This window comes from Carex rostrata, chromosome 12 (assembly GCF_964058835.1).
Source record: "Carex rostrata chromosome 12, lpCarRost1.2, whole genome shotgun sequence".
Taxonomy (NCBI): Eukaryota; Viridiplantae; Streptophyta; class Magnoliopsida; order Poales; family Cyperaceae; genus Carex; species Carex rostrata.
Window position 1 is genome coordinate 3449849 of NC_135929.1, and position 27107 is coordinate 3476955.

A 27107-nucleotide genomic window follows, 5' to 3' on the forward strand; every position below is an offset into this window, starting at 1 on the left:
TTACCCAAAAAAAAGAATTAAAACATTAAGGCCCAACAACAGCTCTGTTTCAAAATAAATAAATAAACAGATTTGACCCGTACAACTTGTATCTGTTTCTGTTAACTATTAGTGAGGAAAAAAAATTCCTCTTCAGTTTCATCCTGAGTTGTTGTGCTAAGCTTATGGGAGCAGAGCTTAGCTTCAAATTTGAAGCTTAATCACGGCGAAATACGAAGGGAGTGTTAGCAAATTGTTTGTCAATGACTGTGAGAAATCCATTAAAAAAGAAAAGGAAACTTAAAAAGTAATTTAATTTCAGTACCAGGGAACGGTATCAGAATTTAAGTAAATGGAGAATGTCCGTGACTGATTCGAGCCAGATAGGTCAACAAGCTCCGAGAAGTAAAATATAAAGAAAAACTCGGTAGAGGTGCAGCCATCTCCAAAATTGAAGTTCAATTCACGGCTCTTGGTGGCTGATGTGGTGGCAACCTGAAGCGTGACTGACGGTGCCTCAAACTCATCATCCTTAGAGTTAACAATTGTTTTCTTGGTAGAGATGGTGGCCCACCCTGGTGTCGGGCACCATGCTTGCCAGACCCTGTCGTACGGATCCAATGGATATCTGCAAGGTGAACAGTTATTGGTTTGATATATCATATATGTATTGTTAGTTTTTTTTATTATTTCTTTATACACCAATTATGTTTCATCTTCTTATTGTAGTTGAACTAGATAGAAATTGTTTGGAGAGCATACATATATAAAGAGTTTGTATGGGACATTCTCAATTTATTTAAGTTTCTGCGTTATTTTTCTCAAAAGATAATAAGAAGAATGATGTGAATTAAGAATTGATATTTTCATTATTGTCTATATGTTCTCATAAGTATTTGTATTGCCATATTATGAAATCAATTTTAAGTTCGGGAAAACATTTGTATGTATTATATATTTTTGAATAAATGTATAAACCAATAAACCATACCATATACTGCTTAGCTCACCTCACTTCCGATGGTCCCATATACACTCTTTCATAGAGATCAAGGTATTGAGATGCATTAGCAAGCGTATACATGGAATCCATTAATGGCCTTATTTCTAACAACGATATAAATGGAGTGCCATGACCAGTATTTATCAAGCAAACCGACACAAAATCTGTCATGACAATAGTAATGATCTCAGCTTCATAGCGTAAAGACGAATTTGTTATCTCTATTGTTTTCCAAAAATTTGCCCCAATATGAAGATCGAACATTATTGCATTGCTATTCAATCCATCGTAGTTTCCATACATGAAACCTGCTCTCAAGATATATCTTTCGCTTTGCGTAGCCGGTTCTAAGGTGTAACAATTGCGGGGCCAACTTGGAAAGCTTCTGACAGTCTCGTATTGTCTCGGTAACAACGAGTTGATGGTATTTGTCGCAATGATGTAACTCGTACCAGTGCTAACGAAATCATAGTCTGAATAGTATGTCAAATTTGTGGTGTTATCAATGTAGAACGTATTTTTGGGGAGCCCGCAATCGAGATTAACAAAACCTATAATTAACAATAAAGAACCTTTCATATTTTTTTTTATTTTTTTTTTAAAATGATAGAAAGAAGAAAGAAAAGTTCAGCTCAAACCAATCAAAGATTAAACAAAGCACACCTTGGTCTGTGGATTGAGCAAGAAGACCAATGCCCCTTATATAGCAGATAGATGCAAAATAAAGGCATAGATTGCCAGACCATGTAAACCCATTTACATTCTCCTTTTAGAGGAAGTGTAATTTAACAATTCATGCAACAATTTGGCGAACAAGAATCTCTAACTCTTCAGGTGATGAGATTGCCTAGCACATAAAGAAAGCTGACTTTGATTGAGTTTGATCAGCATTTCATCAATCACTCCGCCCTTCTTCATCCTTGCAAGAAATAAAGCTTCTAGTAAACTTAAAGAAACACAAGGAACAGGATCTCTAGATTTTAATTCCTCTTGTTTTCTAATTCCCGCCAATAAAAATTTGGCGTGCATTTTGTATTTGAGGTATCTGTTTAGTTTATTGTAATTTACGAGGAAATACTCAACCTATAGCGGACGAAGAGAGAGTAAACAAACCAATAACTTTGGGACCAATAGCACTAGGTGGATGTAATTTTTCAGTTTTAATGCACAACTGGTAGCTTCTACCAGCCTTGTCTAAAAAAAAATAACTTTGGGAGTAACAAGCAATAGCAATTCGGGTAAATTTCTTGTGAAATTATATTTTTGCTCTCCACATTTTTGTAATTTTTTATTTTATTTAATGAAATTTAGTAGGTGAAGCCCACTATTTAAAAAAAAAACTTTTGAAATTTAGAGATATTAAAAAAAAGAAAAAATAAATAAAACAATAAAATAAAAAAGACAACGTTGAATGAACTAAAAAAAAAAAACGAGTTGTTCCAATTTTCAGCCCACCTTTAAAATATAAAAGGCCTACAGATACGGTTAAAAACCGGCCCAAACAGCACTGTGGAAAGTTCTCAACTCAATTTCAGAGATAGCATTAGAATTTAAAATTACGATTTTTCATATAAAAAATAATGTCTCAGTTAACTGTGCTCAACATCATTCTCAAACTTTTCAGTTGGAAATTAATTTAGTCAGAACAATTTTAAAAATGAATATAAAATTTGTGAATCGTAATGTAATAATGGTATGTTATTTTTAAAGGATGGCACTTCAAATGAAATTATTTAGTTGTGCTCAGCAGCTCAAAGTTTAAATGCACACAACTAGTTATAATATATTTTGAGTGATTATTTTACGCAGCCGGATATTCCGAAATTTTTATAAATACCCCAAAAAAATATAAAATTACAGAATCTACCCACTGTTCGAATGGAATTCAAAAAATGCCCAATCCGGTTATCCAATAATCGGATTTGGAACAAATATCCGGTCAATGGTTTCCCGGACTCACAGTTGCATATCCGGTTAATCACTGACCGGAAAGTTGTATTTTGTTTTTTTTTTTTTAAACAACATATCATTTTAAAAACAGAAATTTTTTTTTTATTTTTTGTATTGAAATATTAAAAATGTTGAATATATTTTTTTAAAAATAGATGGAATACAATATAATTTGATTTATTAGAAAGACTGCAACAAATAACCCGGATCAATATTTTTCAGGCCGGATTTTTCACGGCTGTAAGAAAAATTAATATATTTCTTTATGTGTTATTGGAAAAAAATAAAAATGCTTAGATTCTGAGTTATTGATCCCGGTTCAAAAGTCACTTCTATGTAATATAGAAAATATTGTGATCCTTCTAGGACATTTAATTTATGAAAAGTTGTATCTATTTTTGAAAAAAACAAAAACTTTAAGTTATTTAATAATTGTTATTCAAAAAGAATATACAACTTTTTATAAATTAAATGTCCTAGAAGGATCACAATATTTTCTAGATTACATAGAAGTGATTTTTGAACCGGGATCAATAACTCAGAATCTAAGCATTTTTATTTTTTTCCAATAACACATAAAGAAATATATTAATTTTTCTTACAGCTGCGAAAAATCCGGCCTGAAAAATATTGATCCGGGTTATTTGTTGCAGTCTTTCTAATAAATCAAATTATATTGTATTCCATCTATTTTAAAAAAAATATATTCAAGATTTCTAATATTTCAATACAAAAAAATAAAAAAAAAATCTGTTTTTAAAATGATATGTTGTTTAAAAACAAAATACAACTTTCTGGTCAGTGATTAACCGGATATGCAACTTTGAGTCCGGGAAACCATTAACCGGAAGTTTGTCACAAATCTGGTTATTGGTTAACCGGATTGGATATTTTTCGAATTTCATTCAAACAGTAGGTAGATTCCGTAATTTTATATTTTTTTGAGTATTTATAAAAATTTCGGTCGGATATTACTGCATAGAGAGCTTTGTCAATATATCAATTCCACTTTTCAGTAAAGATGCTAAACAGACGTAAATTTGATCAATATATAAAAATAGAATTCAAATATAAAGAAAAGGTGCCATTTTGGCCGGACATTTTTATTAACAACCAATTTTTAATATAAATATCCACTGATATTCAAGTTTTTGGATTTTTTATAAAAATACCCAAACCGCTGTACAGTACAGCGGATCAGATTTTTATTCTAATCCACTGTATGGTACAGCGGATCGGATTCTTTTTTGTGGTTTTTTGCACTATAAAAATCTCATTTCTCTCTCCTCCCTCTCAAACTCACCAGAATTCAAAGAGAGAAAGAGAAGGCGATTTCGAAGGCAAAAAAAGGCGACTTCTGAGGTGATCTTCAGATAATTATTTTTAATTAATTAAAAGCAATTGTCATGATTGACAAAATATTTACCGGATCGACATTCTTGTCCATGGAGTTATGGTGAATAACTATGCCACATAAGAGGCAATGTCCCTATCCCAATTAGAGGGTTCATATCTGCCCAGCCCTCATCAAGCATTTCTCTAATCGACGGACCAAGGGTGCTCAGGAATTCGTCGTAATTTTTGAGTGAATACATACGTCGCATTCGCTTCCTCGCGAGTGCTTTACTTATCCAGAAATTATTAATAACTTCCCTTTTTTCTTCACGTGAAATGGACATGGTAAGACCTATGGTTTCAAATAACAGTGATGGATTAGGCATTAAGTATTAATTGTAAACAATTCATAAAAATTAATAACAATTAGTCTGGAGCAGTTTGTAACACTTTTTAGCAATTCCTAATAATTAATTGTGACAGTTGCAGGGAAAAAATAATAAATAAAAATTACCCAAATATCAGTTCAGAAGTCTAATAACGCCAAAATATATAGCGCAAATCACTACTTTTTAGTACATAAAATGGTGAAAATACGTATGCAAAGTACCCATTTTTCTGAATTATTCACCGCAAAAGTGTTTTTAGGCTATTTTGGCAGGTTTTGGAGAAAGTTGCGAATTTAGGCCAAAAACGGAGCAAAAATGTCATATTTAGGTCAATTCTGAATAAGACATCAAAATAGGGCAACACATGGAGTATGCAAACACCTCACACGAAGTGCACAACATGCAACATGGCGAAATTCACTGAAATTAGGCTAAGTACAGTGCCCTACGGCCTCGGGTATGTTGCATACGACATAAAAGCCTATGCCGCAGGGGCACACGAATTCAATCAGTGGACTGTCTAGTTTGGATTAAATCTCAGCCGTTGGACAACAAGCTTCTAAAAGGACGCATTTCTAGATGTAGCAGGCCTTGTCTCGCCTTGAAGTCTAAGTTTAGCACTCCAAATATAGCATTTTATGTTATATTTGGCACCCATGATCTCCCATGATCTCCATGTTCTCCATGACTCCTCATCCCTAGGCTAGGCTATATAAACCCCTCTTGTAATAGGAATTAGTGTGCATGTTTTAGTTGTGTAAGTCCATAGTTTAGAGCAGAATATTGCGTGAAATATTTGGAGTCGTGAAGAAGAAGAGGCGCTCGAAGTCCAAGGCAGAAGAAGAAAGAGTCTTCTAAGGAAGAGGTGTTCTAGGTTCTAGGTTTTTTTTTTTATTACTTCTTTTATTTTGTCATGGCCTTGAGTAACTAAGCTCCTCCTTTTTAGGGATGGATGTAATGAATTCTAATTGCTCTTTACTATAATATTTATTTTTCTTTTATGTCTATTTAAGATTTCGTTATACTTAGAATACTATTGAAATATGTCCTTACATACATAGTTCTGTCTACAGATGGTCCAGTGTCCTCCACATACCAATAGGTGTTATAAGTCGTTGAACATCGGTGTGAGAGAGGATACATGTAAGTACTATAAACACTTCGGCTAACGAGGCCTGACCGTAGTTCAAAGGCTAGGGTTCGAACCCAGTGGGCTCCCTTGGCAGGACATAGATTAGATAGCATCTCGATGTTTAATTAGGAATTTATTTATTACTTGTAATGAATAGGGTTTAGGGTTATTGCTTAACGAGTAATAGGGGAATATAATTAATTAGATTAGTGTGAGTGATTTAATTACATTATATCCTGTGATAATCAGAATTGTCCCCCATAAGCCGACCTTAGAGTCGGAGAACCTTTCAAATACGCATAGAACCAAACCCAAGTAATCCGTGGGGAATAATAGTACCGGTATGCGGCTCTGCTCTGCGGGGTGGTCTATATCGCATACGGCAGTGACAAAAGGCCGTAGGCGAAGTCGTATGCGACAGTGACAATGTCGTATACGGGTAGACATGAGTACCATAAATATTGTATTGAGTTAATTAGGAGGAATTCGTCCAAAACCCTAGAATCTCCCTAAACTTGGTTTACAACAATTAGCATCTTCACCTATAAATTCGCCAGAGTAAACTGTAAAATCAACTTGCACCTATTATTATTACTATTATTTATTTTATTTTAATTAGTATTCACGCAATCCAACCAAACCCGAAGAACCTAGACTAGTATTATTGTTGTTAAACTACTAAGATCTATCATTGTGGATCGACATCCGACACTACTACACGGTAGGATTATGCGCTTGTAATCCGACAGAGTAGCATTAGAGTAACTAAGTATATATTTATATATACTAAACGTTAGTAGTCTCATTTAGAGTCATCAAAGTCGTCATTTTTCGCCTCCTTTCTCTTTCTCTCTTTGAATTCCGGTGAGTTTGAGAGGGAGGAGAGAGAAATGGGGTTTTTATAATAAAAAAAATGATCCGCTGTACCATATAAAAAATTCAAAAACTTAAATATTAGTGGGTATTTATATTAAAAATTGGTTATTAATAAAGATGTCGGCATTTTGACTCTTTCGACAGCTTTAAACGAAAAGCGCTTCATACTTTAATTACAAAAACCTGGCGCTACTATACTGATGGAATCAGATACAAAGAAAAAAGTGTCATTTGGCTTTTGACGACACATCCAACGGCCAGAGAGCAGCAACGAAGGAGAGCCTCCCCTTCCGGCATTCCCTTTGACCTTATCCTACAACATATTCCTACATTCTATTCTGCCACAGCGAATCTAGATTATTTTTCCTTTTATCTGAATTAAGAAGTTTCTTTTCCAAACCGACTCGAATTTTAGAACCAGGTCCTCCATGACGTGGCTACAGCTACACCGTCCATCCGATGGGAACTCGACGGTCAGTTGGTCAAACCTTTTAAAGAAAAGTTAATGAGAAATGTTGTACCGCGCCAGGTTGCACCCCGCTAATGAAATTGTTCGGCAACACCTCTTAATTCTAATTAGAATCAAATCTTAAGAAAGCTTAAGAAAACGATGTTCAGTTGTCTTAATTCATGAGTAATAGCTAAGGAGGCTAAAGGAAGAGGTAGAGGTGCCTTAAGACCCGAACAGAGGATTAAGATCCGGACAAAAGGAGTCTAAATGAGGTAATTTTAATCCGTGCTAAGGAATCGGTGTTCAGTAGGACTAAGCGACTAGGGAAAGTAAAGAAAACTTTTTTAGTCTTGAGGAGGCTTAAGGAAGCCTTGCCGAACAACCCCGTAGCATTGCATTTGCATTCTACTGCTGGATCCCCATGAAGTAACTCAAATTTTTTGTTTTGATCCGGACCGTCCGATCTGCTATAACATGAACATTAAAGGGCCCCGTGTGTTTTATCACGGGCCGGATTGACCTGAATTTCTGATGGGACGGTTCGGATCAAAACTCAAAAATTGAATTACTTCAGGGAATACGGACTCCAATTTGCAAACCCACCCCCTCCCCAACTTATATCCTACCAGGTACCTGACTTGGTACAATTAGGTCCAAAAAGTTTTGACCGAATGATTGAAATTTAGTGTCTATTTAGACATAGATGGTATGTTTTGAGATTCGTGTCAAGCTAAAACTGAGGATTCATATCTAATTGTACTCGGTTAGGTATTGCATTGGATGTGAATCTCCCCCTCTCCAATATGTATTATTATCTCAGGTACTTGACTGAGTACAGTTAGTAATTCCATTAACTTCCAGCTATGTAATTAGAATTTCGTGTATGTTTAGACATATGGGTCTATTTTAAGAATCATGTCGGATTAAAACTGTCGACTCACTGACTCAGATCTAATAATTGTACTTCAGAAAGTAGTGCATTGGATCTGAATCCCCCCCCACACACACAAAACTCTCGGCCATTTTTTTTAATACCCCAAAAAAAAAGAAAAATATTAAAAATAACCTCTGTTTTGGATTTTTTTTCATATATGCCCTGACCGGGCCAAAATTTTAGCAAACCGCCCATTGTATGGGCGCTTCATGCCATTACCAAACCGCCCATATAATGGGCGGTCCACTTTTTCTTTTTCTTTTTTTTTCTTTTTTTTAAAGTTTTGTTTTTTTTTAAACAGAAATTTTTTTATTTTTTTTATTTTTTGTATTGAAATATTAGAAATATTGAATATATTTCTTTAAAAATAGATGAAATACAATATAATTTAATTTATTAGAAAGACTATAACAAATAACCCGGATCAATATTTTTCAGGCCGGATTTTTCGCGGCTGTAAGAAAAATTAATATATTTCTTTATGTGTTATTGGACAAAAATAAAAATGCTTAGATTCCGAGTAATTGATCCCGGTTCAAAAGTTACTTCTATGTAATCTAGAAAATATTATAATCCTTCTAAGACATTTAATTTATAAAATGTTGTATCTATTTTTGAAAAAAAATAAAAACTTGAAGTTATTTAATAATTGTTATTCAAAAAGAATTCTCAAAATAGATACAACTTTTTATAAATTAAATGTACTAGAAGGATTATAATATTTTTTAGATTACATAGAAGTGACTTTTGAACCGGGATCAATAACTCGGAATCTAAGCATTTTTATTTTTGTCCAATAACACATAAAGAAATATATTAATTTTTCTTACAGCCGCGAAAAATCCGGCCTGAAAAATATTGATCCGGGTTATTTGTTACAGTCTTTCTAATAAATCAAATTATATTGTATTTCATCTATTTTTAAAAAAATATATTCAACATTTCTAATATTTCAATACCAAAAATAAAAAAATAAAGAAATTTCTGTTTAAAAAAAAAACTTAAAGAAAAAAAAAATTAGAACCCCAAATCGCCCAAGCCTGGGCGGTTCATTGTTTTTTTTTTTGAAATTTTTTTTTTAAACAGAAATTTTTTTATTTTTTTTATTTTTTGTATTGAAATATTAGAAATGTTGAATATTTTTTTTTAAAATAGATGAAATACAATATAATTTGATTTATTAGAAAGACTGCAACAAATAACCCGGATCAATATTTTTCAGGCCGGATTTTTCGCGGCTGTAAGAAAAATTAATATATTTTTTTATGTGTTATTGGACAAAAATAAAAATGCTTAGATTCCGAGTTATTGATCCCGGTTCAAAAGTCACTTCTATGTAATCTAAAAAATATTATAATCCTTCTAGTACATTTAATTTATAAAAAGTTGTATCTATTTTGAGAATTCTTTTTGAATAACAATTATTAAATAACTTCAAGTTTTTATTTTTTTTCAAAAATAGATACAACTTTTTATAAATTAAATGTCCTAGAAGGATTATAATATTTTTTAGATTACATAGAAGTGACTTTTGAACCGGTATCAATAACTCGGAATCTAAGCATTTTTATTTTTGTCCAATAACACATAAAAAAATATATTAATTTTTCTTACAGCCGCGAAAAATCCGGCCTGAAAAATATTGATCCGGGTTATTTGTTGCAGTCTTTCTAATAAATCAAATTATATTGTATTTCATCTATTTTAAAAAAAAATATTCAACATTTCTAATATTTCAATACAAAAAATAAAAAAATTTATGTTTAAAAAAAAAATTTCAAAAAAAAAAAAATGAACCGCCCCAGGCTTGGGCGATTTGGGGTTCTAATTTTTTTTTTCTTTAAGTTTTTTTTTTAAACAGAAATTTTTTTATTTTTTTATTTTTGGTATTGAAATATTAGAAATGTTGAATATATTTCTTTAAAAATAGATGAAATACAATATAATTTGATTTATTAGAAAGACTGCAACAAATAACCCGGATCAATATTTTTGAGGCCGGATTTTTCGCGGCTGTAAGAAAAATTAATATATTTCTTTATGTGTTATTGGACAAAAATAAAAATGCTTAGATTCCGAGTTATTGATCCCGGTTCAAAAGTCACTTCTATGTAATCTAAAAAATATTATAATCCTTCTAGTACATTTAATTTATAAAAAGTTGTATCTATTTTGAGAATTCTTTTTGAATAACAATTATTAAATAACTTCAAGTTTTTATTTTTTTTCAAAAATAGATACAACTTTTTATAAATTAAATATCCTAGAAGGATTATAATATTTTCTAGATTACATAGAAGTAACTTTTGAACCAGGATCAATTACTCGGAATCTAAGCATTTTTATTTTTGTCCAATAACACATAAAGAAATATATTAATTTTTCTTACAGCCGCGAAAAATCCGGCCTGAAAAATATTGATCCGGGTTATTTGTTGTAGTCTTTCTAATAAATTAAATTATATTGTATTTCATCTATTTTTAAAGAAATATATTCAATACAAAAAATAAAATAAAAAAAATTCTGTTTAAAAAAAAACAAAACTTTAAAAAAAAAAAAAAAAAAAAAAAAAGTGGACCGCCCATTATATGGGCGGTTTGCTAAAATTTTGGCCCGCCCCGTTTTCAGGCGGTCAGGGGATATATGAAAAAAATCCAAAACAGAGGTTATTTTTAATATTTTTCTTTTTTTTGGGGGTATTAAAAAAAATGGCCGCAAAACTCTGGACCGCAATATAAATATACATAGTTATATAAAATAAATACACATTTTTTATATTTGAAAGCATGTTGAAGAATTTTGTATGTTGTTATTATAGTATGTGCGCACTTTAAACTTAGTATGAAAAGATTTTTCAATTGTAATTGAGGAGGTTCAAATGTCTTCATTTTTTATGCTTCCATCATGTCTCTATTTTTAAAAATATTAATAACTTAAAATTTAAAACTTAAAAGTCAAAAATAAAATTGTTGGATATGATCTATATCATTTTATCTATGCACATGTAAAAAATTATAACATTTCAATTTTATTTTGGTTGTCATCAAGAGCTTGTAAAAAATACACTAATGTGGATAATTTCTAGACGTTGATTTTTCAACTTATTTATTCACATTTAAACAAAATCGAAATGTAATAATTTTTTATGAGCACATAGAGAAAATAACATAGATCACATTTAACGGTTTTACTTTGATTTTTAAATTTTAAATTTTGAGTTATTAAAATTTTAAAAAACGGAGACATGGTGGAGGCACGAAAAATGGAGGCATTTGAACCCTCCTCTTCAAATGCCTCCATTTTTAAAAACTTTAATAACTCAAAATTTAAAACTTAAAAATAAAAATAAAAACTGTTAGATGTGATCTATGTTATTTTCTCTATGTGCTCATAAAAAATTATTACATTTTGATTTTGTTTAAATGTGAATAAATAAGTTCAAAAATCAACGTCTAGAAATTATCCACATTAGTGTGTTTTTTACAAGTTCTTGATGACAACCAAAACAAAATTGAAATGTTATAATTTTTTACATGTACATAGATAAAATGATATAGATCATATCCAACGATTTTATTTTGATTTTTAAGTTTTAAATTTTGAGTTATTAATATTTTTAAAAATGGAGGCATGGTGGAGGCATTTGAACCCTCCTCCTTCAATGTTACCATATGAAAAAAAATTGTTTGTGGTGTAATGGCAATTATTATTTCTGTTATCATCAATATTGATATAACAACTTTGAGATGGGCTACAGTGAGTTGCGAAGTAAAATGCGTTTCTACTTCACGCCGTATTTTTATTTTGAAAGTCCAAACGACCGATCCAAACCGTTAGATGTTTAATCCATATTGAAATGCGCTTGGAGACCAAATTTTATATTTTTTTTTTTACTATTTATTAAGCATTTTTGAAAATTGTTGTTTCGCTGTAAACAATAAAATAGTAAAATTTTCTGAACCATCAGATCAGCGACTTTCAAAATTGCTTGATAAATAGTAAACAAATTCCAAAAAATATAAAATTTGGTCCCCAAGCACATTTCAATATGGAGAACAAGATGAACGGTTCGGATCGACGTTTTGAACTTTAAAATCGCAAAATATGAGCATGAAGTAAAATAGTCGGTTTACTTCACAACTCACCGTAGCCCATCTCTAACAACTTTTGTGTTCTTCCACCGCTTTATATAATAAAAATTGTGATTCTTGTTGGATTGCTTAATGAAATCACTCGCATCTCTTTTTTCACTACAATCGTAACATCAGATTTGTTAATGATAATAATAATTTTAAGAACAATCAGTAGATGTTGGCCGGGTTGTTTTCATATTTCGTATATATGATGATGACACTAACAAAAAGGAAAATCTAAAATATTTTATAAAATCCATCATACCAAAATCATAAAAATCTTACAATGTTTTTTTGTTTTGTTTCATGTGTTTTATTCCGACCAAATATTAACAAATTTACAAATATTTTTTGGCATAAGATTTTAACTAAACCAAAACCAGCGATAATTTACCTTTTCCGAAATCAGAAGTCCTTGCGTCAAGGCATGTAAATAATTGAAATATACCTTTCGACAAATATTAAATTTCTTTACTGAATTTGTTTGATAAATTTGATAAATTTGTTGGAGTCAAATTTTAGAAGGGCATTGCAGGAGATATCTGAAAGCGAACCACGGTGGCAATTTCTTTGCCCCTTTGGAATTGTCAAAATGTGAACGGAACTCTCCAGATACCCTTTTTCTTTTATTCATTGTTTCTTAGATCATGTATCAAGACGTAATTTAGTAGAAAATTAATCTTCGTACCTAGACATGAAAGCTATGACAGCCATTAAATTCAATTCTTTTTTGAAAAGCGGGTAGAAGCTACCTGCTACCAGCATACAATTAAATTAAATTCAATATTTTTTATAGGGCACAGTATTTTATTGAGCCAATCAAACCTGAGAGGCACGTATGCTTCCTTCTCACGTATAAAATTTCTTATTTTCCTAAACTATTTAAAATCGGGTTATTTTTGTTGTCACAGGTATTTAGATTTAGTTTTGTTGCGATTCGAATGTTGAACAAAGATACCTTTAATAATTAGTCATTGTCAAATGATTTACTTTTATTATGGACATTGACCTGGTGGGTTGGTTGATGTCAAAGTATCTAATTATCTATCGTAGAAATGAAAAGAAATAAAAAAGTTGTGAAAGGGACTAGGAAGTAATTACCCACAAGACATTTGAATTGTAGCTAATAATGCTCTCTCTCTCTAATTAGAGAGAATTTTATGTATACTTTCTATTTTAAAAGTTATAATATCATATTCATATTTATCTTTCAAAATATTAATAAGTCACAAATTTATTCATTTATTATTATTTCTATTAAAATGCATTTTAAATTTATAAATTTTTCATTTTACTTTTCAGTAAAAATAAAAAATAAAAAACATGTAACATGTTTTAAGTCAAATGTTCAATATTCAAATCGAACGGTTTATGAGGACAAATAGTTATTTCTCTACTTGTGATGTATTTGTAATGATATTTAGAGATATGCTTGTATAAGCATCACGTGTAGAGAAATTAATATTTTATTCCCGCTAACCGGAAATATAATTAAAAGACTGAATAGTTCTCTTTAACAATATTCATATTTGTGTATTTTAAAAAAGAGTAAATAGTAAACTTTATAAATTTAAAATAAATTTCAATAAAAAAAAATTTGTAAGTTTTTAAAATATAAAAAATAAAATAGACGTAATTTTAAAAAAACCAAGGTACATACATAAAATTAACTCTACCCTCTCGAGATTAATCAATGCTCTCATAACTTCCGTGTACTTTATTTTACAAAACAGTGCATTTGTCTTATTAGTGACTTAAGAATATGCTCGAGAACATTTGTTAGATGCTGCTCATCCATTTAAGTGCGATGACATGTATTTTATTTTTCCAACGAGGTGGCTACTGACTACTAAGCACTTTGGTTTTCCATTCCCACTTGATTCTTCTTATTTTTTAATAAGAAAACATTAACATTAATTTTATAAATTATTTATGAAGGACAAATAGAAATTTAATTACATGCAATTGTATTTTTTTAGCAAATATTTCTGTTCAAGTTTTCTTTCTTGTCTCGTATGTAAATTCTTCTTACTGATGTGAAAGATCCTATATTTTTTTTATGTTGATTCTATCTATTAAATCTCAAATGCATAATTTCAAGATATTTTCTCTATGCGAAATGATATTAATATTTCAAACATTAAACTTTTTAGATTAAATTATAACAGTTCAATAAAATTAATAGACCGTTTAAAATGGTTTCAGTATACAACAACGATGACAACAATAACAACAACGATAACAACCAAATAATTAATTTCAAACAAATTGAAGTAGGTTAGAATGAAATCCAACCGAAGTCACAAAACCAATATAAATAGTATAAAAAAATAATAATAATAAACAATAGTAGTAACTGGTAGTAATAATGCATGGTTCTAAACTTCCAATAATAATATAGTAATAATATTTACTATATTATGCCTACACTATAAACCCCGAAATTTTTATTAATACCCAAAAATTAAACAAAATTTCAAAGTCTACCCAATTTTTCACAGGATTTCGAAATATGTCTTTTTCGGTGACTAAATAACCGAACAAAGTCCCTCTTTCCGGTTATTTTCTCACCGGATCCATAAATTGGACCAGTGAGAGAATAACCAAAAAGAGACAGAATGATCCGGTTATTTAGTCACCGGATTTATTTTTTGGCCGGTTCAAGATTCATAAAAAAATGGTTATAAAATCGCACCACATTCTTCTCAGATCATTTGAATTCAAACAGAGGAAGAAAGAGGAAAAAAAAAAAGAGAAGAGGAAGAAAAAAAATCAGATTCGGAAAAAAAAATAAGTTTTTTTTATAAATTATTTGTAAATTATTTAATTTTTGAAATTATGTTGTACTTATAGTAATATTATTTTTTAAAATTGTAGTTTGTTATCAAGACCAATCAAAACAAAAAATGACCACCATCTATGTAAGAATTTTTGTTGGAGGGGAAATAGTGTACAATGATGACGGGGTTTTTACAGTACCCGACCTAAATACTCATTACCTATAACTGTAAACCATAACTTTGATTATCTCCAGAATGAGATTTATAAACTAGTTGTACATACTGTTAATGAAGCAAATATGGAAACCAAGCCAGGTTTAACATGTTTACCGATGGCCAACGTGACTACCAATTACTACTGATAACAAACCAGACATCATTCGAGATACTAGAGCAGTATCCCGTCCCTGCCACTGTCTGGGAACAAACTGGATGAGAATAGGTCGAAGATAAATGCACGGACATACCTAGTAAATTTCAAGAGAATGTGAGTACATTATTGATATGCTAAAGTACAAATAAGTTGATATATATATAAAATACTTACCACTTTAGCGTTTGATCATCGGGCTTGTCCAGCAGCTTCTTAAATTGATCACGGAACTTAGATTTCAGGATAGTCAAGTTCGAATATTTTTTGTTTTCCTGAGACCCCCATTTTTTCATAAATTGAGATTGTTCATGCTCTTTTATCCCTAACAATTCAAAGAGCCGGCCTTTTGCGTTTGTCCCGTTTGTATTCCTTGTCACTGGGAATCTCGTAATGGGTAAACCCCACAAACAGCTCACGTCCTCCAACATAAGTGTAATTTATTAAATAAAAAAATTATAAATTTCTTTATTTGAATTGTCAGTAAATTATCACAAAGTACAAATTTATTTGAATTAGTTTATTTAATACCTGTAATCTCTCCAAATGGAAGATGAAAGGTGTTCATCTCATAACACCATTGCTCCACAAGTCCGTGTATTAGCGTCGCATCGATGTTGATCATAGGCATGATTGTGATTTGGTATAGGCCCAATCGAATAAAAAAATGGAGCGTACAAAGCGTGGTACAGGGTATGGCAACTATAGTGCTCAACGTTTATTACCTCCATACTCTACATTACAAAGAAAAAAAATAGGAATTAAAACATGATGAGATTTCTTAACAAGTCACGAAAAAATAAATAAGTAAATGCTTACCTCCTTAGAAGCCTCACACTCCCTATGATGGATGTGAGGTATCCACAATAGACGACTAAAAGTATTCCCCTCCCCCCTCTACTTGATCATGTATTTCGTCTACCATACTAAAAAATTAATTCAGTTCCCTCTCTAAATTATTCTCTATTTATAAATTACTCTAAACCGTTTTGGAATTTTCTAAACTAATCTAAACCGTTTTGGAATTTTCTAAATTATTCTAAACCAATTGAAATTACCTAAATTGTTCTAAATCGTTTCGGAACCAATTTGGAAATTTGAAATTTTCTAAACTATTCTACACCATTTTAAAATTTTCTAAATTATTCGGGCACCAATTTGAAATTTTCTAAATTATTCTATACCATTTTAGAACTTTCTAAATTATTCGGGCACCATTTTGGAATTTTTTAAATTATTCTACACCATTTTGGAATTTTATAAATTACTCTAAACTGTTTTGGAATTTTCTAAACTAATGTAAACTGTTTTGAAATTTTCTAAACTAATCTAAACCGTTTTGGAATTATCTAAATTATTTGGATAATAATCTAAACCGTTTTGAAATTTTCTAAATTAGTCAGGCAACAATCTCAACTATTATAAACAATATTCTAAATTATTGAACTAATATTATAAACAATCTAAACAATATTCTAAACAATTCTAAACAATATTCTAAACTATTCTAAACAATATTCTAACTTATTGAACTAATATTCTAAACTATTCTATAAATAAAAAAACTGGTGGATATTTTCTCTTCTTTTTCGCTGCCTCTCTTCTCTTCTCTTTTGTTTAGCTTTCCCCCGCTGCCTTTCTCTGCCTCTTTTTCACTGCTTTTCTCTCACTGTTCTCTTTCACTCCTCTATCCCTTCTCTCACTGCTCTTGTTGTTCTCTTTCAAATTTATAAAAAAAAAAATTTGAATTCGGTGATTAAATGACCGGACCCTTGGAAGTTGGATCTGGTGACTAAATAACTGAACAAAGCCCCTCTTTCCGGTTATTTTCTCACCGGTTCAATTTCTAGATCCGGTGAGAAAATAACCGGAAAGAGGGGTTGTGTTCGGTTATTTTCTCATCGAAAGGGGTAGATTTTGAATTCTTGTGAAAAGTTGGGTAGATTTTGTAATTTTATAATTTTTTTGGGTATTAATAAAAATTTCAGCTATAAACCGTAGGAACCGGATTCATAAGTCCTACGTCCTTGACTCTATAGTAATAAAGTCTATATAGAATTTTAACACTACTCTTAAACTCTGATTCTTAGGTTATGATTTTGATACGTAGATCGCTAACTTTCACACGATTCTGTCTAAAGCTAACTCTTTGAATAGATAATCAACCATGTAAATAAATGGTAGGATAAATTAATTCTCACATGTTAATTTAAAACATAAAAAATAAATAAGGAAATTAAAGGGGAAATATAAAGAATCACAAATCTATACAAAATATGAAATCACTAAAATGCTTCAATTCTTCCTTCAACAAGAACCAAACACAGATAGAAAAAGAACATAAATCTGACTATAATGATGTATGGCTTGACTAAATCAGTCATAATTAATGAAGAATCAATGAAGGGTAATGAAAAGAACATCTTTAGTTTGGTACCTAAGTGTCGCCGCATTGTTGAGATTTCATGATTTTGGACCGTCTTATCAAATCTTGAATTCACTTTTTGTTATCCTCTTCATGCGATTCTCAATGTCGTTCTCTCTACTTCTTTATCATCCAATCCTGCAGTTATCACCTCATGATATGCAAATATTTATAAAAAGTTGGCAAGGTACATATAGTCGATTCAAACTGTTAGATGTTTAATCTATTTTAAAATGTGCTTGGAGACCAAATTTTACATTTTTTAAAAACAATTTACTATTTATTAAGATGGTTTGAAAATTGTTGTTTTTTAATGCTGCAGAATTTTAATAAAAACAGCGATTTTCAAACCATCTTAATAAATAGTAAAAAAATTCCAAAAAATGTAAAATTTGGTCTCCACGCACATTTTAATATAGATTAAACATCATACGGTTTGAATCGGCTATTTGAACTTTGAAACTAGAGATATGAGCGCGAATTAAAACAACTCGTTTAATTCGCGAAGTAACGTAGCCTTACTTTATATATATATATATAGTATGGTTAAATTGCTACCGGTAGCACGTCGACCGAGGTGTTTATGGAGTCATATTTTAGCATTTGATGTTCAAATAATAAATTCAAACCGTTAGATGTTCAATCTATATTAAAATCTCCTTGGAGACCAAATTTTATATTTTTTGGAATTTTTTTACTATTTATTAAGCTGGTTTGAAAACCGTTGTTTTCAATACTTCATAAATTTATAAAAACAGCAGTTTTCAAACCAGATTAATAAATAGTAAAAAAAATTCAAAAAATATAAAATGTGGTCTCCAAGCAGATTTTAATATAGATTAAACATCTAACGGTTTGGATTTGTTGTTTGAATATCAAATATGCTAATATGACTCTGTAAGCACTTCGTCGAAGTGCTGCCAGCAGCAAATTAGCCAGTCCCTATATATATATTTTGCTTCTAAAAATATATTTTTCACAAATTGAAAAATTGATTTATCGAAAACTAGTTGAATTTTTTTTTTTATAAATAAATGGAATCAAACTAATAGTTCTGTCCAGTTGAGGACATGCCAATGAAACTGGATCACTGTTAGGTTTTATTGATTTCTATGTGAAATGTAAATTAATTTTTACACTAATAAATTCATAGCTTCGACCGAATTGTTCAGTCTCATAACTTTTTGGTTTTTAGTGGTCAATACATACTGAAACTTCCGAAAATTGAAAATTACTGAGACCAGACTATTTATTCAGTCCCAGTGATACACCAGAGCGGACGGAGGGAAAAGAGAATGAAAATGTGATTATAAAATTTTTGAACTAATTTTTACTGTTTACGTGAGAAAATACTTTGAGTGAATTTTTTTTCCATGTAAACAGTAAAAATTTTACTGCATCCGAATAAATAATAATAGAATTCAAGTAATAGTTCAGTCTCTTCTATTTGATCGGAAAAAAAAAAAATCCATCCCTTTACTTTTTTTTATTTCTGTAAATATAAAATTTTGGAATTCGGATTTACCTGGTGATGAATTTTAGCTAAGCAATTAATATATAAATCGTTCGAGACAAGAAATAGTAAATTTCGTGAAACTGATGATGGTAAGTTCGTAACCAATCTAATCCTTAATAGAAAAGATCAAAGTTCAACAACCCACTGAAATTTTAAATTGCAGATAAGAATATTATGAGAGAATATTCGTACCTTAGAGGAACAATCTTATCTTGCTCTTAAACCGAGACAACTTTTTTTTTTCTTTTCTATTTTTGTTATCAATACAGATATGATTATATGAACTAAAACCTCTGTTTTTGTTTTCCTTTCCTTTTGGATTTTCCTTGGTGTCTAGCTCCTTGTTTATTTTTGCACACATTTTAAAACTGTTTTTGAAAAGAAAAGAAATTAATATTACATATTACAATCTACATGTAAATCACATTCAAATGTTTGGTATATTGTTTTCACATCTGAATTTATGTCCGTCGATTATTTATATTGCCAGAGTTTGAGAAAGCTAATTAAATATAATTTATAGATAAAACTCAGCTCTTCAAAAGTACATGCAATTAATTACTTTTGTTTTTAGGAATAATTCGCCATTCCTTCTTTAAAAAAAGCAATCAATAATTGCATTTGTACATAATTTGAAAATTTGAATTTTGTACATAATTTATATCGTTCAGTATTTTAATCTACAAATTGAAATTTTGCTCAGCACAACAAACTTTAATCTATAAAATGTAAATTCATATGCCCTTTTTTATCAGATGGAAATCATAGTTACAAAATTTGCAAATATTTGTTTTTTTTTATGATGACGAATTGAATGACAAATTATTTAGTTGGCAACACGTTGATCAAATTATTTGTGAATTTTCTAAATTTTTTTCAAACTCTATAAATTATTCGCAATTTTTTTTTGCTCTCTTGTGGAACTGAAATCTCCAATCTGAATTATTTCTGAATTATTCTTGAGTTATAAACTTTTGATCTCGCTGAACTGACTCAAATAATTCATTTGTTACTATGGTGGCAATTAGCAAAGCCGAGAGCAATGTATCCCTGCTAATTAATTTATTTGCCAATACCTCCCCACCGAACTTAGGCGTTAAAAGAAAAATAAGATTAACACATGTTTGAAAAGGGGAAAACCGAAGTTTATTCGCCACCACTGAAATCGACGCAGAGACAGCCAACGGGTAGCTACATTTCGTCTCAGCGCGGGTACATAGAGCGTGTTTTAAGCATTTGACCTTAATTAGATAAGATATTCTATGTACAGGCTTAATAATATCATTACGGGGAATTTTACACAATGCCCCTGCAAAAGATAAAATTTACCTATGGACAATAATGCCTATTTAAAAATATCTATATCAGGTCATTTTTTTGGTTTTTTTTTTTATTTAGAAAAAAAGGATGCGGAAGCTTATTAGTTACTACTTTCTTTCTTTTTTTGTGTGTAGCTTTGTATTTACGCAGATGAGACAATTGACTAATTGATGGTTTGCGAATCTGCCGCAAAATTGTGAAGTTAAAATATTGCGATTTGCAAGAAGTATCAATTTGAGTACAATCAATGAAAATAAAAGTTACATTTGAATATAATGTTATATGAGTGAGGCTATGGTAATGTATAACGCAGATTACTTCACGCTATAGATTAATATTTTATTTAAATTTAAATAATTGATCTAGACCGTTTAAAATGATTTTTATATAAAAATATACTTGCAAACTAAATTTTACATTTTTTTAAAATTTTTGTTAGTGATTTTTAGATAGGTAGAAATCACTACTTTGGAATGATATAGATTTTTTTTTCTTTTAGAAAAAATTGGAGGTCAAATCACACAACTATTTAATATTCGCAAAGAATTATTTCTTTTAGGCCCGTTCGGCAAATGCATGGAATAGTGGAAGAGTAGAAAAGGGAAGAGGTTTTTATTCCATATAATTTCAATCATGTTCAGCACGTTTGAAATAGTAGAAGAGTGGAATTGAGCCAATTCCCATATGTGAAAAAACCGCTCTTCCTCAATTCCATCTCTACCATGGAATAGTATGATGGAATAGAGAAGGACTAAAGTGTAAAAGATAAGGATTTGACTGCATATTTCCATTTCGATTCCACTTTTTCACTTTTTCTTTATTTCATTCAATTCCGCTCACGTTCGGCTATTATTTCTTCACAATTCCTCGCTCTTCCCCTATTCCACCACAATTCCTTTGTGCTGAAATTGCATACTGAATGGTATAAATTTTTAGATTAGATGACTTTCTACCATCTAAAATATATATATATTATAAAAAAAAATGTAAATTTTGATCAACAAGTGCATTTTTATATGAAGATTATGTTGAATGGTTGATATTGATCCATAATATCAAACAATTTGCAGTTTCGCACTATGCATAGAACCCTCACTCATATTATATGCATAACTTATATAATCCGCACACTATGTCAATGCAAGATGAGATTTAATACATATTTTATTATTCATTAAGCGATGTGCATATCTATAAATTTAATTGGACTTCTGGATATAATTACTGAAGACATTAATGTTATTGTTGAAAAACGTCCATTATTTTTTCAAGCAAAACTGATGATCGATGCAACTTCATAAAATAAATTTTAAATATGGATAAACCTAGAGAGAATAAATTCCGCATAAAGCACCATTAATTAAATTGATCTTGAAAAAACAAGCGAAATTATAGATTCGCAACATTTTATAACTAATCATGGATAGTGCTTAAATAACAACCAACATGCATATGGTATGGTGGCAAATTGTGTGATTTCAATCGTTATATTATTGCATAATTAGACAGATGTCAAATCCTTAGTTGTTTTATAAGACTAATTACGTATGTCTATGCAAAATTTGGATTGAGATACATTGGTTAAACTTATTATCATTTTGATTAAACAAAAAAATTGCAACATATATTATCTTTTTTGCAAGTGTGGTATATTCCAACAACCAAATTTGAAACTTGGAATTGTTTTTTATTGTTATGAAAACTGTCGAGTTAATTCATTGTCTATAAGTTTTAACCAATAAAATTTAGTTAGAATATATAATTATATGCAAAGTTTATTTATTGGATGCATAGCAATTAGTCGCTTAAGATTATCTTATCTGACCACCAAGTGCAATATAGGGGTGGTAACGAGCTAGGCCCAGCTTGAACTCGTCACAAGTTGGCTCGTCCGAGTCACGAGTGAGCTGATTTTAGGAGTTCGAGTTGAAATCTTAGCATGAAATTGTCACGAATTAGAATGAGCTAGCTCTCGAGCTGACTCACTGGGTCTGGTTGGAAATTCTACATATTTTTTGGACCGAGTTGGAGAGTATAAAATGCACCCAAATTCATACATATTCACAAAATTATTTCTAACCGAGCTAGCTCGCGAGTTAGGCCCCAGCTTGAACTCGTTAATTCTAAATCGAGCTAGTGGTGAGCTGGCACGTTAACAACTCGGTCAAGTAATGAACAAGCTGTTAGTAAGCGAATTAGATGCGAGTCACGATCGAACCATGAAGTGCAAACTTTTTTGCCACCCCCTAAATATACTTGTATAACATTGGTCATAAATTAATAAAGTCATTTTAATAGATAATTTGAGGTTATAAAAAAATACGGTTCATAGAGAAAATAATCCTTTCAAAGAAGCATTTTGAATAAAACAAAAAGGAAATGCTAACAATTACGAAAAAAGAACTTGCAGCTTCAAATTTTTTTAGAGCCTAAAATTATTAATTTGCTAATTTGGTTTTTTGTTCTTATGACGGTCCAAGGCATACCTGCAAGCATTTTGGGTCTTCAAATGAATTATGAAGTTTTGTATGGGCACAAAAGTGAAATTGTCTAACCAATAATAAATGCGTTATTTTGTTTGTCCGTTCAAACAAAAAGGACCATGAAATGGAAACGACGCCGCACTCTATTGCGTGATAACGAGATAATCCCGGGTCCATCAATTTTCAAGATAAAAAGATGAATTTCCTTACACGTCCCTATCAAATTATCTTTTCTTTTTTTTTTTTGAAATCGACCCCCCTATCAAATTATCAAAATGCTATCCCCTCACAAAGATTGAAATCCGTATTCCCAGTCGTAATATATGACGTATGAACGGATAGATTTTTAGAGAATATTTTAAGATTGAAACTGGACAAATTTTGAAAAATAATTGTGAAAGATGCCGCATGGCGGCATGGGGAAGAGGATTGCAAATCCGAGAATTAAATGTTGAAAATTTCTAAGCAAGTTCTAAGAGGAAAGCATAGACAAGACAAAAACAAATAAAAAGAAAAAAAAGGTAAATACAACCTTAGGTCTTCTGTTATCAACGTCGAATATTTCATACCTAAACAAAACAATAAGTTGCTGATTTAATTAAGCGAGTATTAAAAGGACTTTTTTAGTTTAAGCAAAATACTTAAAATGGGCCGCTTTTTTTTTTTATCACAGTTTATTAGATGCTTACAATCAACATAATCTGTAAAATACTTTCTGATTTTTTTTTTCTCTAGCCACTTTTTTCCAAAATTATTCAATATAAAAAAATGTGACAAGATATTATTAAATCTCGAATTATATATATTTTGTGTTTCGATAAAATAATAATTCAAGTCATGTTCAAATCTCACAATGCAAAAGCCATGTTGTGGTTTGACCGATCTATAGCGGTATTAAGCCAACCAATTTAACAATAAAAAGAATGAGTTCGACCATATATATATTTTTTTAAATCCGTTACTATTTTTTTAACAGTTAAGAGTGCGCATCCGTTGATTAAAAGGAATATCCAATTCACTTTTACTATCCAGAAATAAAGTTATTCGTATTAATGCATCTCGCATATTACTGTCAATAATAAATAATTTGGAGGAATAACAGGATATTCTTGTAAAATTCGCTAAAGATTTTAATTTAGAGGAAAAATGGTACACGGAAGTGGTGGGGTCCACCTAGAACGGGTGCACCATCGACGGCTGCAAGCCGCTGCCTACACTTACGATGACGTCATGCATGACGTGTTGGTCCCACGAGAATGGGAAGCACAACTAAAACTTCTCCTTTTAACATGCATCATAAATTTGAACCCACATCTCAGTGACTGGAATGAATCCATGCTGCTGTCGGTGTATGTTGTTCATTCTGAATTCACATCCTCTCCAATACCTGATAAGGGAATCTTTTACAATTACTAGATCTGAACCGTACTTTTTAACTTGGCACGAATCTCAAAGCCAAAAAATACAGCCCCTACAGTGACCCGAATCCCAAGCTGATTGAGATTTAATCTCAAACCGTAAAGTAAATGATCCTCTGCAATATCTGTGCAATACCTGAGAGGATACGGATTCGTTGATTCTCCCGTCGGCTGATTTCGTGGGTCCTTTTGTGATTGACCGCTTTACATGGCCGGTTATATCTGGTTTTGTAGCACGTGACATCTACTTTTAATTTTATCCTGAAAATATTAACTTTATGTAAATTTTGGACTAGTCAATACTTTTGTAGAAACGGTACTAATTTTTTTTGCATTCAATGAAATAAAATTCAGATGTGACACAGTGTTTACGAGATAGATATTAGATAGTAACAAGTAGGTTTTGAGAGTTAAATAAGTTCGAAACAAATGATGCTCAAATTATATTCATGTCATATTTCATTAGCAGATAAATAACAGATTCACATCTAAATAGATAATAAAATGAAACAAATAATTGATGGATACACATTAGACAACAACAAATTCATATCTAAGCAGATAGTAATATGAACAGATAATTAAATTAATGGATAATTATCTGTTCATATTACTATCCGCTTAAATTAATAGATAATTATCCATTAATTTTCTACATGACAAGTTAATTAAATTAAATTAATGGATACTTGTAATATGAATAATTGCAAGAAAACTTGTAGATAATAATGGTAAAATCAGTGTTGTAAATAACGGTATGCGGTTGTTGGACGGACAGGGTACCGTCAAGCGATTAATTAGAAATAATCGGAAATAATTGGTCATAATTGGAAATAATCGACTGATTAGTTGGAGAAATTCATAACAATTTAGTCACCGCCACCGACTAATTGGCCGATTAATCAGCCTAAACGAACGTTTTTTACAACTATGGGGTAAAATTGTCATGTAGTATCTAGATTCTAGAACAAGCCGATTATTTTAAAAATGACAAACAATAACTATCAAACTATACTGATATTGTGATTTTCAAAAGAAAATTACATGGATATGAAAGCTAGTTTTTTTTATTTTTTTATTTTTAATGAAGATGAAACAATATTTACATAACTAATTTCGCTAATAACTAATTTCGCTATTTAGATAATCATATTATTTTCGATAACTTACTACTAGTTGAGTTTTATTATGCAAACAAATGAAATTGCAAAATAAAATAATAAGATCCAAAAGGAATATTAAATTCAGATTGTGTATTATAATAAAGATTAATCTTAGCCCTTCTTAAAGAAAAAAAGAGATTAATCTTTAGCGATAGGAGAACTAAACAGTAATTTAAATTTCCGAAATTTTATGACTATTTTTATCAAAGTTTGAAATAGCGATTATCGCATCATAGTGGAAAATTTTTAAAAAAACTATTGCGAATAGCGTAGCTATAACGAAAGTTATCATACATAGTGTTTTTTTTGTTTAAACAAATATATTTTGTATTTCTATTAATTATCAACACTATCTAAAGTCTCATGAAGTAATAAGTAACACAAAATTAATTAAGAAATTATAATATTCATATTGAACCAGGACAAGTCAATATTGCTATTCAAAATATCCCTAATAATATCATAAACTATCTATCTTTTTTCATTCAAAATAACCTAAACTGATAGCATAAACTATATTTTTTCTATTAAAAAAAATAAGTATCATGGAATAAACTATCTATCATTTTATATTTAAAAGCAAAATCAATCTGGACCTTTAAAAAATTGATCTTTAAAATTAATTTTCAATTGGACCTTTATATAAAAGTCTATATAGCATGGCGTATGCTATAGTGCGTACCATGTAGTGTAAATAAAGGATTGTTTTTACTGCTATAACGGTCATAGCTGAAATAACGCACTTTTATTTCATAATTTAGCGTTCAAGGACCAAAAACAATATAATGCCGCTATTACATCGCTATAGTGTACTATTTAAAACAATGATTTTTATAGATCACTGATGTTATTTTTTTTTTTTATAGATTACTAGTGTTATTTGAATTTATTTCCATGAAAGTGCGATTACCAAAGCCAGAATTTCACATGAATTGGAGTCCGCATCTTCATGCATTAAACTTTAAGTTTAATAGATATCAGCCGTCTGATCAGGATCGGAGCCAATCCGGCCCATGCCTATGACACCTGGTGCTCTTTAATATCAGTGCCGAACTCAATCGGACGGTTCAGATCTATTAACTCACGTTCTGCTAATGCAGAGGATACGAATTCTATGAATTGTACCATGATTGTAGAGATAGATATTCAACTAACGTATCCGTATCGCTTCGTTGCCGCCTCGATATTTTACTGTCATTAATCATTTAATTGACGCTGTGGCGCTGTGCCAAGTGCCAACATACCGAAATACATCCATAACCTCGTGCATATCACATTTCCGTATCACACCCCTGATCTACTTTTTTCAAAATGCCGCGTAGACCAGCCAGTTGTACCCAAAAGTAGGTCCTTTTTCTGGCGTTATCTTAATTTTTGCAAAGGTTATATTACGTGTAAACCCTTCGAATAACGTAGATTTTGTGCACTTATTATTATTACTGCTACATTC

General features: G+C 30.6%; 1 protein-coding gene across 1 annotated transcript in view; it reads right to left on the reverse strand.

Annotated features, from left to right (window-relative positions):
* LOC144563003 (putative leucine-rich repeat receptor-like protein kinase At2g19210) overlaps positions 1-27107 on the reverse strand; it is a 28705-nt gene that overhangs the window by 300 nt on the left and 1298 nt on the right. Inside the window, exons 2-4 of the mRNA XM_078312376.1 lie at positions 1646-1748; positions 990-1533; positions 305-607 (exon numbers count right to left, since the gene is read on the reverse strand). Coding sequence (XP_078168502.1) covers positions 305-607; positions 990-1533; positions 1646-1748 — 950 coding nt within the window. The remainder of the gene's footprint in view (positions 1-304; positions 608-989; positions 1534-1645; positions 1749-27107) is intronic.